This window comes from Electrophorus electricus, chromosome 3 (genome assembly GCF_041902795.1).
Source record: "Electrophorus electricus isolate QZ-2024a chromosome 3, ASM4190279v1, whole genome shotgun sequence".
NCBI classification, from domain to species: domain Eukaryota; kingdom Metazoa; phylum Chordata; class Actinopteri; order Gymnotiformes; family Gymnotidae; genus Electrophorus; species Electrophorus electricus.
The window spans coordinates 30,042,031-30,057,487 of record NC_137499.1 but is presented as its reverse complement, the minus strand read 5'-3'; the positions used below and the strand labels follow the sequence as shown (position 1 = coordinate 30,057,487).

Genomic DNA, 15,457 nt, shown 5'->3' with positions numbered 1-15,457 from the left:
CAAGCCCAGGTTTTCAACACAAGGCATTACTACTGCACACTCCCACTGACCTCAATTTATCGAAGCAGAGCACAGGACAAACACATGAGAGCTACAGGCTATATATAGTCAATATAGAACTTGCCATCCACATGAATAGACAACCAGAACCTCCTTCCCCATGCCAGACTAAAGGAACAATTGCTGCACATATGCTAATGTTGCTAGCCATGACGGAAGGCAAGTGAAGGCATTACTAAAATGAGATCATGCTAATTATTTCCCATTGACCGCCATTCATTAGCCATGCTTCATTAGCCATTCATTAGCCATGCTTCATTAGCCATTCATTAGCCATGCTTCATTAGCCATTCATTAGCCATGCTTCATTAGCCATTCATTAGCCATGCTTCATTAGCCATTCATTAGCCAAGTTTTATGATTTTGCTCAATTATTCATGCACAAATTGTCCCTTTTTTCTGTCAGTGGGGACAATGTGCATTGTCTCCTGTCTGCATGTGTGTGTGTATGTGTGTGTGCACCATTAAATACACTGTAGTCCACAACCAGGCCTTATCTGTCTGGAATGTCAGTTGGTCTTTTTACCTCCCCTTTCGCTGTTCCCAGACTCAGTGATGCTTGGCTCTGCCAGGGCCCAATTTACAAACAACACAGAGAGATGAGAAGAATATGACCCAAAAGAGTCCCTACAGTCCATCCCATAATGCCACTCCCCTGATGGTGTAGGCCATCCACTAACACCACTCCGCTAATACTACTCCTAACACTCAACCCCTAACACCTGTGTCCCACTGCCTATCCCATTATACCACACCCCTTCCACCTGTGCCATTATACCACACCTCTACACCCGTCCCTTACCACCAATCCCATAATACCACACCCCTGATGCCTGTCCCTTAGCGCTGCTCTCACATGGGATTTATTGGGGTATTGTTTGCATTGCCCTTCCCCCAGCCACCCTAGCCCACTCACAGGCTCTAACGACCGCGAACGATGCCTTCATCTAGCAGGTGACCGCAGCAAAGCACTATGCTTTGTTTTCCCAACGGGAGAAAGTGGAAAACCGACAAATGGAACCCACGGCCAGGCAGCGTGTGAGCATTGAAATGGGAAACTGGCCAATCCAGGGAAAAGGGGAAAGGACACGTGTGGGGCAGAGGAGGAGGCGCTGGGTTTGTGAGGGTCAGCAGCGATTACAGGAACCCTGGCACAGTGGTCACTTCCTCCCTCTCCACCCAGTCTTGGCTCCGCCAGCACGACATCTCTTTCCTGCCTGAACACTCCCACAGCTAGCAGGAGTTCTTTTCACTGTGGCCTCTGTGAGTTCATTACAGTATACACACAAGTACACTGTATGGCAGCGGAATTTTGCATTAGAAGGAAACAAGTCATTGCTGCCAAACATCTTTTTTTTTTCTTCTGGACTTGGATTAATAACATACTTCTGAAGTCTGATACAGGAGAGCTAGGCAACTTGATCATAAATATGGCTTAAATAAAGTAATAGATTTTTAATTCAATTTTATTGTTAGATATCAGCCTTATATTGGCTACAATACAATATAAAATTAAATATTTTAGCTTTCCAGTGAATATTATTATTGATAAAAGTATTAGGGCACATGCATTGTGTTTAATGTTTCATGCTAAATGAATAAGCAGGACCCAGACACTGCTCACAAGATATGAGTCTTTGCTCTGTTTCTGTCCATCTATCACACAGATCCTTCACTTAAATCTTCCTGAAGTAGCTTTGACAAGTGATTTGCAGCATAATCTAATCCTTTGATGAAAATCAAATTACAAAATCTTAGAAGTTTGTGCGTGTGTGTGTGTAATCTACATCCATGTCTTTTGTCAACATAAACCTTTTTGGGGTTTTTTAAAAAAAGAGAGAATTAGTCTCAGATGAATCGGAGTGTAAATAGGGAAACAAGAAATAGCAGTGCTAAATTGCCTGTTATGAGTGCAGAGTGAACCCTGCCAGATGTTCTCAGGCACTTATCCGGCAATTGAGCCATGCAAGTTTCCTGGAAAACTGCACACCGTTATTTTCCCCCCCATCATCAAAATCAGGTCGCACAGGGAGATAACAAGGCACGATTTATTAAACGCATGCTCCACCATGAGGCAAACGGTGTTCCAGGCCATAATTATCAACAAAGTGCAAACAAATAATTTGGGGTTTTAGAATATTTTTCCTTGTGCTACTGGTTGCTGCATTTAGTGGTCCAAAACTGCAGATTGTGAGTTTGAAAATATGTCAGGTGAGCCATAGCAACCGTTTAAATATGAATGTCCTTATACAACTGATCTGACACTGTCACAGTGGTAAAATCTTTCATCCCTAACCACAAACTGCAAACTGCAAGAATGCAAAGCTACAAGGTTGTAAGGCACTGCAAAGTACACCAAAGGAAGAGCTTAAAAGGGGAGCTGGAATGTAACAGTTTCACAGGTAAGGCTTCAGAGCCTTGTACAATTGCAATAAAGGTTTTTACTAATGACAAAGTAAAATTGGGTTTTCTAAAATCTGAGCATATTGCCTTCAATTTCACCAATCAGTTTAGTCACAATAAAGTTTTATGCAAACTGCAAGCTTCAGAAATCCCTGCTTGCAGCAGTAATGCCTCAGTGAATTCTATTAAAGGTTTTAAACCCATTATAGCTAATATCTGTTCTGCAGAGCTATTTCTTAATAAATCATGAGAAACACAGAAGTAGAGGCCATACTTTACACTGTGACACTTCAATTCCTATTTTCTTTTGCGGCAGTCCATGAAGCTACCAAGGTGGTTACAGATCTTGGCTATAAACCAAGACCCCCAAGGATTGATCCCAGATGGTAACATTCTGTTACTGCTATTAGCTCTTGAACAGGCCACTTAGCCTCAAGTTGGACCATCACTGCAAATGGCATGTAAATTGTCCCATATTAAATTATTAAATGTGAAGAGGTTTGGAAACAGACAAAGCCATGAGCACCGGAAGTGTCATGTAGTTGGGAAATGGTGACAAAACTGTTGCCATTTGTGCATAAGATGTCCTTCCCTTCAGTGCAACATTCAGAATTATTTCAAGTTGCCATGGAAACTCTCTTCAGTCTTGTCAGTCCTAATTTGGCTAGTCTCATCAATACATAAGCATATATATTACACATTCCTGCTAACTATGGATAATTTGGCCTGGACATGTCAGACTCCTAAAGTGAATGGGACCATATTTATCACACTTCCTCTACTTCACACTTCCTCCACACTAGCACTGCATATCACCTGGCTAACAAAAAGGATATCCAGTGACAGGTCAGTTCTGTCCTGCTTGACTTGGTTCACTGTTCACATCTCAAGAGCACAGCATTAAAATTAATATGTCATAACCCCAAAATGACCAATTTCAGTCTTTAAAAAAAAAAAAGGTTTAGTCCTTTTAAAATATCTTTAAAAGAAATATGACTACTGTGATGCTGTCTTCATAAGAGATTTTGAAATCTAGCATCATAATGCTAAAGTATTTTGACAGTTTTGATTTTCAGTAAACACATTATGTAGTTTAAATGGCCATAACATGCAAAAGATTTTCCCCATCATTTACTTAAAATTATGTATTGTAAGTGTAATACACTTATATCATACATACAGATGAGGGTTGTAGAAGTGTGTTGTTTTAAGTTTCTCTGAACATTCATTTGAAACACAGTCATTTAGACTAAAGCTAAGAGACATTCAAGAATGTAAACTTTGATCCTTTGAAATCCTATAAATTGACAAAAGAATACTCAATCGGAAATAATGCAAATAAATAAATAAATCTTTGAACTGCTAATCAGTTATTGAAGTGTGACTCACTTGTTTTTGCATCTGTCAAAAAAGGAATTCATCAGCATTCTTTCAATTGTGAAAGGCTTAAAAGTCAACTGTCAGCAGAATTTGAGTCACGCTGTTTGTGACATCCGGTGGTGATTTGTTATATATTCAAATACCGAAGGTAGGGATTAAACGGATACTAAAAGTTATGTGTTCATTTGCAGATGTAGCGCTCATTTGTCAGGTTTTTTAAGAGATACACAAGCCATAGGCTTTTAAAACAAGAATATTTTAAATAATCTTAGTAGACCAACTTTCTGAGACTCACTAAGATTATTTGTCTGAGTTTGAGAAAGCTGGTGTACTAGTTGTCATTGTGCATGTTATTTCTAATAAGAATGCGTGGGCGTTTTATTAATTCTAAAAAAATGTAACAGATCATTTAAGATATTTGAAGGAATAGTTATTAAAATGTCCCCCCGACCTCAAATTTAATGTTGCCCAGCAAGTAGTAGCATGAGATGTATAGACCAATGGCAGCAAGAATGAAAAAGCGCAATTCGAAATAGCATTATCCTGTCCAATCAGCAGATCTTATTTAATTATTCACAAAATCAACCAATAGTAGGTCGAAGGCTATGGACGTACAAATCAACACGTGCGTAGATGCAAATGGGCGTGTCCGTTTTTCACCAATAATCTTTCAAAGTTGATGTTTAAACTGGTGCGCGCGGGCGGCGCTAAGCGTTTTTGGGGAGGATCTACAACACAAATCGCACGCTTGGAGTTAAACACTACTAGTCAGTACGGCCTCAGAAAGTATTCCAGTGTTAAACTAAATAACATAAATACTACTCAGCCAAATACGCCGTTTCCCACTCACTATTGCTAGGAGACTTGGGCCCTGCTGTTAGTGGCAGCCGATCGCTCTTGAAATGAAAGCGGGTGGTAAGTAGTTTTACCTGACTTACACTGGCTATTTAAACAGATTAACTGGTGGAAATGAACCAGCTAGCGTTAGCTAACCTGTGTAAATTAAATATTTTCTCCGTAAATTTATCTTGGCAGTAATTGTACATTTTTGTCAGTATATGTAAGTTTTACTCTGAAGCCATTTACGATATATAGCCAGCTAGACCCTAAAAACTCTAGCAAGGCAGCTAACGCTAGCCGGTTAACTTCACACGACTTGGACTGTCGTTGGCTGTTAATCTGATTTTGCGTGGCTCTGTTGAGCATTATTTAGGTTTTTATTTACTGAGAAGCATGCATGTATATAAGTGCCTTCATATCACACATACAAATATAAAGCTTCCTAGCAAATGTATAGCTATGCCAACGCCTGTGATCAGGTAATTAGCTAGCTTGCTAACCTAGGTGTCCAGGTCTAAGGAGGGAAACTCCGCCGCTGAATCTTGTAACGTTACTTCAAAATGTTATGCTAATCGACACTAGATCAATATTACAGAAAGTTAGCACTAAATGTATTTTTGATTACGTTTTGCTAGACTATATGGACAATTTTACTTGAAAAACTGTCAAGATTATTTGTACTTATGATCTGTCTTTTTGATTAAGGTTATGAGCTGATCAAAGCTGTTAAATTGCTAGATAGCTAGCTATCTGCATACATTTAGGATTTAGATTTAAAAACCCGGTCTTGGACATCGTAAATTAAAAACAAACAAACAGACAAAACCCTAGAATTAAAGTTGATGCAAGTGATGTAGTAAGTCTAAATGTAATGTTCGTTCACGTAACCCGGATGCATTTGATATTGCTACCACAAAGGTTTTGGGAAGATTTTAGCTAGTGAAACTGTTTAACTTGAATTCATTTTCCTCCTTTCTCTCTTTTTTTAGTGTTGCACTGTCGATGCTCTAAATGTTTTTCGCTACCTGCGCGGAAGCGAGTCCGAAAGCAGGTCCCCTCTCTGACGCTTCTGTCCCTGCCCGAGGAGGTGTTGCTGTGTGTTCTCCACTGCCTCTCTGCTGAAGACCTACTGGCCGTTCGAACCGTCAGTAGCGTCCCGCTATATTAGTATTTATATAGTGCCTTTCTCAAACTCAAGGACACTTTACAAATATCACTTTTTTTCTTTTTTACACACTCACACACCTGATGAGAAGCGGCAGCCAATTTTGCACACAGCATACTCTCAATCAGAAACCACAGCCCCCTGGGGGACTGTGAAGGGGATGGGGAGGAGGTTAAGACCAGGGCAGAGCTCCAAGCATCACTAGACATACATGCGCACACACAGGACAATTTAGAGTATCCAGTCAACCTAACCTCCATGTTTTTGGACTGTGGGAGAAAACCGGAGACCCTGTATGAAACCCACACAGACACAAGGAGAACATGGAAACTCCACCCAGATCAGGACTCAAACCCAAGTGCTGCAAGGCAAATGTGCTAACCACCCTGCCGCCACATCTCACACATTAAGCATGGTTTTGAGCTAGAGTAGGTTTAGATCAAACTAAATTTTACAGTGCATGGTTGACATCTGTTTTGGTGTTGCTTGGAACATGAAGTGGTGAAAATTAATTTGTTCACCTACTTCTCTCATACAGTCACACAGGTGTTTTGCTCTTGCTTGTGGTCTTGAAACAACTACTTCTTTAATGGAGTCCCTTTATAGAAAATTATAGAAAATAAATTTTTTTATTAAGTGTGTTTTTTTTTTTTTTTTTTTTTTTTTTTTTTTGGTGCTTCTAGGTGCACTCTCTGTTCCGTGATATTATTGACAACAACTCAAGTGTCTGGGCGCGGGGTAGCTTTAAGGACAGCTGGCCAGCTCCAGACACTGTCTGGCTCTTTGAGAAGTAGGCTTCCAATTACATATCCTTTTATTTCATGTAGAGGCTAACCTTAAATTGTATAAGATTCCAAATATTTCCCTTTCGTCTTCTATCCAGGGCAGCAGAGAAAGGCAACTTTGAAGCGGCAGTAAAGCTAGGAATTGCATATTTGTACAATGAAGGACGTAAGTTTCTGGCCATCTTCCTGCTGAATGTTCCCGTTCCTTGATTCCTGGTTCTTTGCGTTTATTATTAATTTGAACTTTGTAAGAGTATAGTGCAAAAGGAGTGGAAGCAAAATAGAAATGAGACTATGAATAAAAGCAGGTAGGTGCACAGAGAGCTGCCTTAAAAGCTTCTGGCTGAAATACTTTTAAAGATGCTCCAAGCAGCCTTTTATTGTTTTCCCTGCAGCGTCGCTCAACGACGAGGGCCGCGCTCAGCTGTGCGGCATGATGGCAGCACGTTACTTCGCCCTGGCTGAGAGCTTGCGCTCCCCCTTGGCTGACCCCTTCATCTGGCTCTTTATCCGGCCACCCTGGTCCCCCTCTGGGAGCTGCTGCAAGGCAGTGGTGTATAACTATCTTGAAACAGAGAGTGATAACAATATGGTAAATAATGTTGTAGTAGTAGTAGAAGATTTACTAAGAATGTTTGTTTTTGTTTGTTCTATAAAGAATAAAGAAATGGTTTATATCATAGAAATAAAAGTAGCAACTTCAAGTTATTATATTTCACTTAATTTATATTTGTGTGTGTGTACGTCTCATATACAAATACACACACAGTATTTCTTTAGTTTTCAGAATATCCGCTGCTCTGGAATGTTAGCCTTGTTGTCCACTGATCTGTTGTGTTGCAGGTGCTGAGAGGAACTCTGCTGCACTGCCTGGCTAGAGTTCTCCAGCTGTTTGATGTGAGTTGCATGAAAATAAAACTTCAGCAGGGGGTGGAGTAAACATTAGTGCCTATTATGTCAAATAGTAGGATTAACAACGATAACAAAAAAATGCTGCGCTGCTTAATATAACAGACCCCAGAGTCCCTGTAGTCGTTCAGTTTCACATGAGCCATTTTCAAGCTGCTTTTTGGGGTGTGTGGCGTGACGTGGCGTGATCGTGCGTGTTAGGACGAGGTGAAGCAAGCGACGGCTCTTGAGCTGTTGGAGGAGTCAGCGTGCTGTGGCAGTGTGCAGAGCTCGTACCTGCTGTGGGAGCAGAACCGCAGTGCAGCGGTAAGCGCTTCCTCTGAACCCCAAGGCCTCTGGCGCCTCCACCGAAGGGCCCCACTTATTGGTGGTCTGCTTCCTCTACAGCTGGTTGACCCCGGCAGGTACCTCCAGTGTGTACGCACTCTAAGGGACTACGCTACCAAAGGCTGCTGGGAGGCTCAGGTATGTCTGTTTTTTTTTATTTTGCTGGAGTGTTTGTGTGAATGACTGCAGTTATAACCAAATGTAAAGATTGTATTAAGGTTGGCCACCAGAGATTGCCAGTGCACTGCCATTATTGTTGTCAGCTATTTAGACCCAGGGTAATATTTTAAGCACAACAAAACTGTGAAAGTGCCCAACACTGAGAGTTATGGCTGATTTGACGTCACGAAGAGTTTTAACGCTTGTAAACCCTTTGTGTTGGGCTCTTCAATCAGCTGCGGTCTTGTGTTTTAGAGGCTCTCTCCTAATTAAATGTGTGTGTGATTGAATGTGCACCTGGTATGTGTCAGAGGTTTTCATGTTTGCCTCTGGAGGCCGGTGACTTGTTGACCTTATCTGTGGCGATACCTGATTTTACCCCTCTAAATGCCAACGTTTGAAAAAGGGGTGGTGGATGAGTAATCGTTTTTTAAAATGTTGCGCTCCTTTTGTAGTGAATTTCTGAAAGCTTGTTATCCCATGGAGGGTTGCGCATGCATGTGTGAATACACAAACACCCACGTGCGCACGTATATGCTCAGGGTTTTGATTGTTGCCCTCCGTCCTGCTCTTAGCTGTCTTTGGCCAAGTCAGTTGCCAGTGGCAGCCCCCTGGGACTGGAGGCTCGTACCTGCACTCACCTGGTCGCCCAGCTGTTCCACTCCTGTCCACTCCCCCAGCGACGCCTGGACGACCCGCACGCGCTGGACATCAACGACACCATGAGGTATCGCCCACGCCTCGCCATTCAGATCGCACTCTTCTCTTCACCTTTGCGTGCTTGTCTTTCATGGGCCATCGACCGTGCCCTCGTGTTCATCGTCTGTGTGTTCTAAGGTACATCCTGGTCGATTGGCTGGTGGAGGTGACCACCATGAAGGACTTCTCCAGCCTGGCGCTGCACGTGGCTGTGGGCTGCGTGGACCGCTACTTGTCTCGCCGCTCAGTGCCCAAGGCTCGACTGCAGCTTCTGGGCATCGCTTGCATGGTCATCTGCACACGGTGAGGCTCTGAGCGCTTTGAGTTCAGGCTCTTCAGCAGAGGTGCTCCACCTCCATCCTACCCCCATGGAGTTCCTCTACTAATGCTTGAGTAGACATGTCCCTTTGGTCCAAATAATGTGAATTTTGGGAACCTTCCTTTTAAAGCATTAGTTTAAGGGGATCCTGCATTACCTTTTTATGCCTTTTTTCATACTTTTAAAAAAATTTCTTCTTTTTTTAAAAAAACATTTTCTCTTTCTCTTCTTTTTGGGATCCGGTGTGATGTTTGTTTTGTTTTGTTTCCCCCCCAGGTATATCAGTAAGGAGATCCTAACCATTCGAGAGGCCGTGTGGCTCACCGACAACACCTATCAGTATGAGGACCTGGTCAGGATGATGGGCGAAGTCATCTCTGTGCTGGAAGGGAAGATCCGAGTGAGTAGATGCCCCCCCCCCCCAGTTAAAAGTGTATTGGGTGCCACCTTGTTGGGGTCCTAGTCCGTAGCGCAAATAAGTTCTTAATCGGGAATGAATTGCTGGACACATTACTTGGCCTCATGCCAGTCTAACCTGATGGGCTTCAGTGGATTTCATCAAGGAACCTTTTCTGTCAGCAATTCTTTGTATTTTAAGGCGGACTGTAAGAGGTGTGTGCATGTGTGTGTGCGTGATGCAGACCCCCACTGTACTGGACTATGGGGAGGTGCTGCAGTCTCTGATGCCCATGGAGCGGCGGAGCTCTCATCTCTACAACTACGTGTGTGAGCTCTCTCTGCTCTACTCCGCCCTCGCCGTTCCTGGGCCTGCCCGCCTCGCCTGTGCCGCGCTGCTGCTCACACGAGCTCTGCACAATTATGGTGGGTGTGTATTGATGTAAAGACAGAAATTGGCTCCTTTTTCCCCCTTCTTCTCTCAGCGAGCGGGTGCTGCATTTAATTCTGCTAGCCGCTTCCAGGACGGCTATACACTCTCAGGTTACGTTTGCATGCATGCGCAGACTCTGCAATCAGGAAGAAATCAGAGTAAGAGTGTACGTGCACTGAAATCAGATTACTGAGCTAAAATCAGAATTCTTTCTGCACCTTCACCTTCAGAGAAATATTGTTAATTATTCTAGAATAATAAATGTTTTATGTCAGCTTGGATATATGTAATTCTGGTCAACGGCATCAAACTCGACTATTCTCACATCGGCAAATTATGAGCTGAATTTTAAGTGTTTCTAGGTTTATAATTGAACAGGATACATTTTGTAGTGGACAACACCACATGCAGAGTAAAATACGACCACCACATATGTTTAATGCCTGCTCTGGCCAAACACCACTGCTATACTAAGAACATGGAGAGCACTTGGAAGCATGATTTGTCGATAAGTTTTTAAAAGAATGAAATGTAATGACATGTCATGTTAATTTGCCCGGTAGAATAAATCAACTATGTGCTGGGGGAGCACAGTGCTGTAGTCTTTTCCTGCTTATAGAGGACATTATCATTTCAAATGACTGAAGACCCAATGCGCCATGGACATCGACATTTGGCCAGGAATTGCGCGTCCTGACATTTCCATTTTGACCCCGTGTAATGCACTAAGCAAGGTTTTTGCAGGCCTACCAGCTTTGATGCTGGGGCGTACTTCAAGGCAGGATTTGTTGGTGAAATTAAAGTGATGAGGGCACCAGTGGATATTCTGGTTGTATGTAGATAGGTTTGTGCAAATCTTTTATTTTATTTTAAAATATATATTATATGCAAATGAGGTATTTTATTTTAACTTTTATTTGTAAAACTAAAGTTATGCCTACTTTGTTCGTAGTCAACACTGCCACTCACTAACCCTAACCCATTATATATTTATGCACATAAAACAACCTTTTTGATGATTACATTTGATATTTTAAGAAGTTATTTCTTGTGGTCTTCGAGATATTTCATGTTCTTCCATTCCAAATGTAGCTAACTTCAAAATCTACAGTTAAGTCTTGTCTTGTCAAGCTTTCTGTAGTCTAAGACGGTTCAGAATTCATGCAGTCAGTCGCTCAACAGTTCTTTCCCATTTTCGATGTTTTATTATTTTTTGTGCTATTAACACTGAACACTAACAATGTCTTCCTGCCACTCTGTGGGCGTAACAGTGACGTCACAGCCGCACCCTCCATTTCTGTAGGCATATAGGCTTCTGTATACAAGCGCACTCGCCATTAGATAATAGCTACCATGCGGCTGAGTTTTGCTAACATAACTTAGGTAATGCTAGAAAACTGCAGTTGACCTCCGCTGGCCACCGCAGATCTTAAAAGTCCGCGTTGTGTTCATGGGTGGGAATGGAAGATGGAGTCAAAGGGAAAATAAAGCTTTCCTGTGTTGAGTTCACCTACCTAACTGCTAGAGGTGGACTTTCTTGACTAATGCGTCTTTTTAAGGAGCCTGGACCCTGAGCAGTGTGTGCAGTGGTGTGTTCCCTGTGCTCATGTCTTGTGTGTTTCTGCAGCTCCAGTATGGCCGAGTCAGCTGGTGGAGAACACGGGCTTTTCTAAAGAGCTCCTTGTGCCCGTTGCTTTGCTGCTCTATATCAAATGGTGAGTTCTCATGCTCTGACTGACGTGGCTGCAGCCACTTGCTGACATAGACGCATCCGTTTTCAGTAAAGAACCATTTAAACCTCAAACTGGACAAAGAATGACTGTACCAGGGGTAAGATATTGTGTACTGTCATCTGCAGTGATGTTGTGATAGTTTTGCATGCAAACATTTCATGAGTGTTAATGATGCTTACAGTCTTCATTTATTAGGGCTGCCCTCTCTGAGTTGATAAGTCATATTATTTTTGCTAATATTTAGCTAAAAATGTTTGCATAATATTTTTGCATAATATTTAGCTACAAATCATATTCATATACTGAAAGTTTGGATCATATAGCTTCCTTTTGAATATGTGTGTGGTGTTAATGCATAACGACTTCTAAAATGTCCCCAAAACTCCAAATCTGACCCGACAGCTATGACTTTTGATTGAATATTTCATACTTTACAGGGTCACCCGTAGCAGCAGAAGGACACTATTTTTATCAGAATTTTTTCCGCTTGACTCCGTAATGTGACTTTGAATTTCAACAAGTAACTCATATATAGTGCAGCTTTAATATCATGAATATAGTAACCAAAATTTATCATGGTTATCGATATAATCATGGTATTCGTTGCTGTATGTGTGAGCTACAGTAGCTTAGCGCTAGGACAGTTGCAAGAAGCTAATTCATGTCAAAGCACATCAACAGCTAATATTAAGTGTGACATGGTAGAATCAGTGTGCTGTTTTGTTTTTTTTTTCCACTTGTTTGTTTTGTAATTGAATTTATTTACTCATTGTCGAGTCAGATTTGGCTTGCGGTTGTTTTTGCCATAAGAGTTTTCAGTGTTTCAAGCATGCTTCTCTGATTTTATAAATTTTTGGGGGGGTTTCTTTTCTTTGCCAGCTTCAGCCAAGACACTCCCAAAGACTACAGACATGTCTCCTTAACAGGTGTTAAGCAGAGATTTGAGGGTGATACACACCAGCAGATTAGCAAAGAGAAAGTGAGTACTGCTCCTTCCAAACCTCTGCGTTCACTTTCCACCTCTGTGTGAGTGAATGCAGCTTAACTATGAAGGATGGTACTTGTAAAGCCTGTGCTGCTTGTCCTTTATTAAGATACCTGTAAGTCCTGTGATACTTTTGTTCTATTCTGATTTTGTTTGACAGATAACAGATTGTACTGCACTGTACAAAACATGATAGCCAGTAACTATTTGTTTGTTAATGTAATAAGTGTCATGTAGGTTTTGCCTTTGCCTAGCAGCTGGAGTGTACTGTATTCAGGTAACAAGTTACCTGATTCTAACATACTTAATGGTTTGTGGTTCTCAGGTAATGGGGTTTAAAGACGTGTGCCAGGTGCTGGAGGTCCCAGAGATGGAGCCTCAGGTTGGAGCTCCCAGTTACAGTGGCCCTTCAGCAGACATCCCCACCTTCCTGTCTTCTCCATCTGGCAAGAGGTCTGGTATAGTAACCTGTTTTATTACATTGTGTGTTATGTATCTAATTCGTCTGTGTATCCATGTATTGAGAAGTGGTGAGGAATAAATGAACTCTCTCTCACACACACACTTGCCAACACACCAAGAGAGAAGCACAGTATCTTGACTTCTGGCTTTATGGGCTTAACATGGTCAAACTGTCTGGATCACAGTCATACAAATTTACCCATCTTCATTCCAATTGAGACTTGGTTTTTCATGGATCGGGTTTGTCCAGTCATCTACAAATTTGTCTGAACTTGGGTCAGAATTTAGTATCATTTAAGGATGTCTCAATTAAATATACTTTCCAGGGCTTCGTGGTGGTCAGTCCCAAATAGTCTTAATGCAGGGTCTTGCCAACATGCCATGTGGCAGTGATTAGCCACACTCTCCCCACATAGCCTCCAACATCTGGTTTTCCCCCAGCTTTTGCTTTTGGAATAATAAAAAAAACCAAAAGCCTTTTGGGTTTGTTTTTTAATGTATGTGATGGTCTCTCTTTCTCTCTCGTGTGCGCGTGTGCGTGTGTGTGTGTGTGTGTGTGTGTGTGTGTGCGCGTATCAGGCAAGAGGACAGCATGCAGACCCACCGAGGCAGCTTTGTGGCCACACCCACAGCTGAGCTGTCCACTCAGGAGGAGACCCTTCTGGGTGACATCCTGGACTGGAGCTTGGATGCGTCCTGCTCAGGCTATGAGGGTGACCAGGAGAGCGAGGGCGAGAGAGAAGCTGAAAGTGAGTGAGCCAAAGCGCTTCTGATGCACTTATTGACATTCTCACTTCCTAGCGATGTATGAGTAAGTCTTGGGTGAGGGGAGTGATGTCATCAAATACGTTGCATTTCTTCTAGGTTTTCTAGCGCTGGTTTGAAAAGGTAGTTTTTGAAGCAAGAGAGGCTTGTGTTTGTGTCTCAGCGAGGCCTGTGTTTGTCTGCTTTCACAGCCTCAGTGATGTCGGTGCAGCTGCTGCTTTCCACAGAGCACGGCGACGGGCAGTCGCACTGCCGCGCTCTCTCCGACGACGAAGACGACGACGACGGCATGTGCGCAGCCGAGGATGCTTCCAGCAGCCGCGGCCGACCCTACTCCCAACAGCCTTTGTCCTCCTCCAGACGCCCACTGCGCGTGGAACTACACAGTTCTGGCTACTCGTCCGTCCAGAGCAGCAGCCCTGCCGTGTGTTCCCTGATGCCCTGCTCCCTCTCCTCAGTCAGCCAGGCCTCGGTCTCCGCCTCGCCCGGCTTCCGTCTGCTGGTCCCTATGCAGCGGCCCGATGGTGCCTCCCACAGGCAGGTGAAGAGGAAGAACACTGCCGCGCACAGCGGCGGAGAGATGGAGGTGGAGACGGAGATGGAGGAGGGAGAGCCGCCCAGGGCTCTGCCCCTCAGCCTGTGAGCACGGGCTGGACTGGACACCTGCTGGGCCCTAGCAGTCGTCCCACCTCATGCCTCTTAGCAGTTTGTTTCTCAGGTGCTGAACCCCAGTCTGAACGGGCGAAAGCGGTTCGTTCCCATACATCAGATCACCCACTGTGAGCTTTAAAAGAATTCTGGCCTCCAAAATACAGATGTGAAAATGAGTGGGGGGCGAGTTAGTATTTTATGAGTGTGTGCTAACGCATCACTGGCAGATTTCATTCACTGCAGTTTATTTGGATGACATGTTCTTTTAAGAAGGGAAAAGGAAGAACTGATGGTGATTATCCCTTCATTCTCATTAATCATTAATTTTAATCATTTGGCAATAGGCAGATCTGCCCTACAGTTTCTCGATGACCAAACCTCTGGAATTCCTGCAGAGCTACTTCTGCACCCATGTGTCTGAACTTTCTGAACTTTGCCAAATGTATGGCTCTGACCCTAATAAATATATATATATATATATATATATATATATATATATATATATATATATATATATATATATATATATATATATAATCTCTCTCTCTCTCTCTCTCTCTCTCTCTCTCTCCCCAAGCATTGTCCTGTTATTGAGAGAGCCTATAATGCATGAAATGGCTTCATGTTGGGGGTATATACTCATCCAAAATGCAACCGAGTGATTTCACTCTATTCAGGGCACTGATGTATTTTTCTTTAGGTGACTTGAATATTTTTGAATAATTTATACCCTCTGTGCTCATGTATATTTTATACACAGTGTGCTTTTTATGAGCTTTGAGTGTTTTGCCAAATTCCAATGCCAGATGTTTGGTTTGTTTTTTTTAAAGAAATATACATTACCACTGCCCATCATTACTCTCAAACATGGTTGAACGTTTAACTGCTGAACAACATGGTAACCATTTGTACTGTAACATGTCATACTCACTCAATACCGTACTGATTGTGATGCCATTGTTTTGGCCAGCGACAATGAAAAGTGA

General features: G+C 42.6%; 1 protein-coding gene across 1 annotated transcript; it reads left to right on the top strand.

Moving 5' to 3' along the window:
* The first annotated feature begins 4,584 nt into the window (after window positions 1-4,584).
* On the top strand, window positions 4,585-14,946 carry ccnf (cyclin F). The gene is made up of 17 exons (XM_035529241.2): window positions 4,585-4,758; window positions 5,673-5,827; window positions 6,532-6,638; window positions 6,732-6,799; window positions 7,029-7,225; window positions 7,477-7,530; window positions 7,744-7,848; window positions 7,930-8,007; window positions 8,604-8,755; window positions 8,866-9,030; window positions 9,323-9,446; window positions 9,688-9,868; window positions 11,503-11,590; window positions 12,488-12,587; window positions 12,919-13,046; window positions 13,635-13,804; window positions 14,012-14,946. Exons 1-17 carry the CDS (start codon window positions 4,746-4,748, stop codon window positions 14,461-14,463), a joined length of 2,337 nt encoding a protein of 778 aa, XP_035385134.2. The 5' UTR covers window positions 4,585-4,745; the 3' UTR covers window positions 14,464-14,946.
* The last annotated feature ends 511 nt before the right edge of the window (window positions 14,947-15,457 follow it).

Coding starts and splice junctions, on each gene's coding strand:
- ccnf (XM_035529241.2), top strand. Junction 7,849..7,929: donor AGCAGAACCGCAGTGCAGCG/GTAAGCGCTTCC, acceptor CTTCCTCTACAG/CTGGTTGACCCCGGCAGGTA. Junction 8,756..8,865: donor GACATCAACGACACCATGAG/GTATCGCCCACG, acceptor GTGTGTTCTAAG/GTACATCCTGGTCGATTGGC.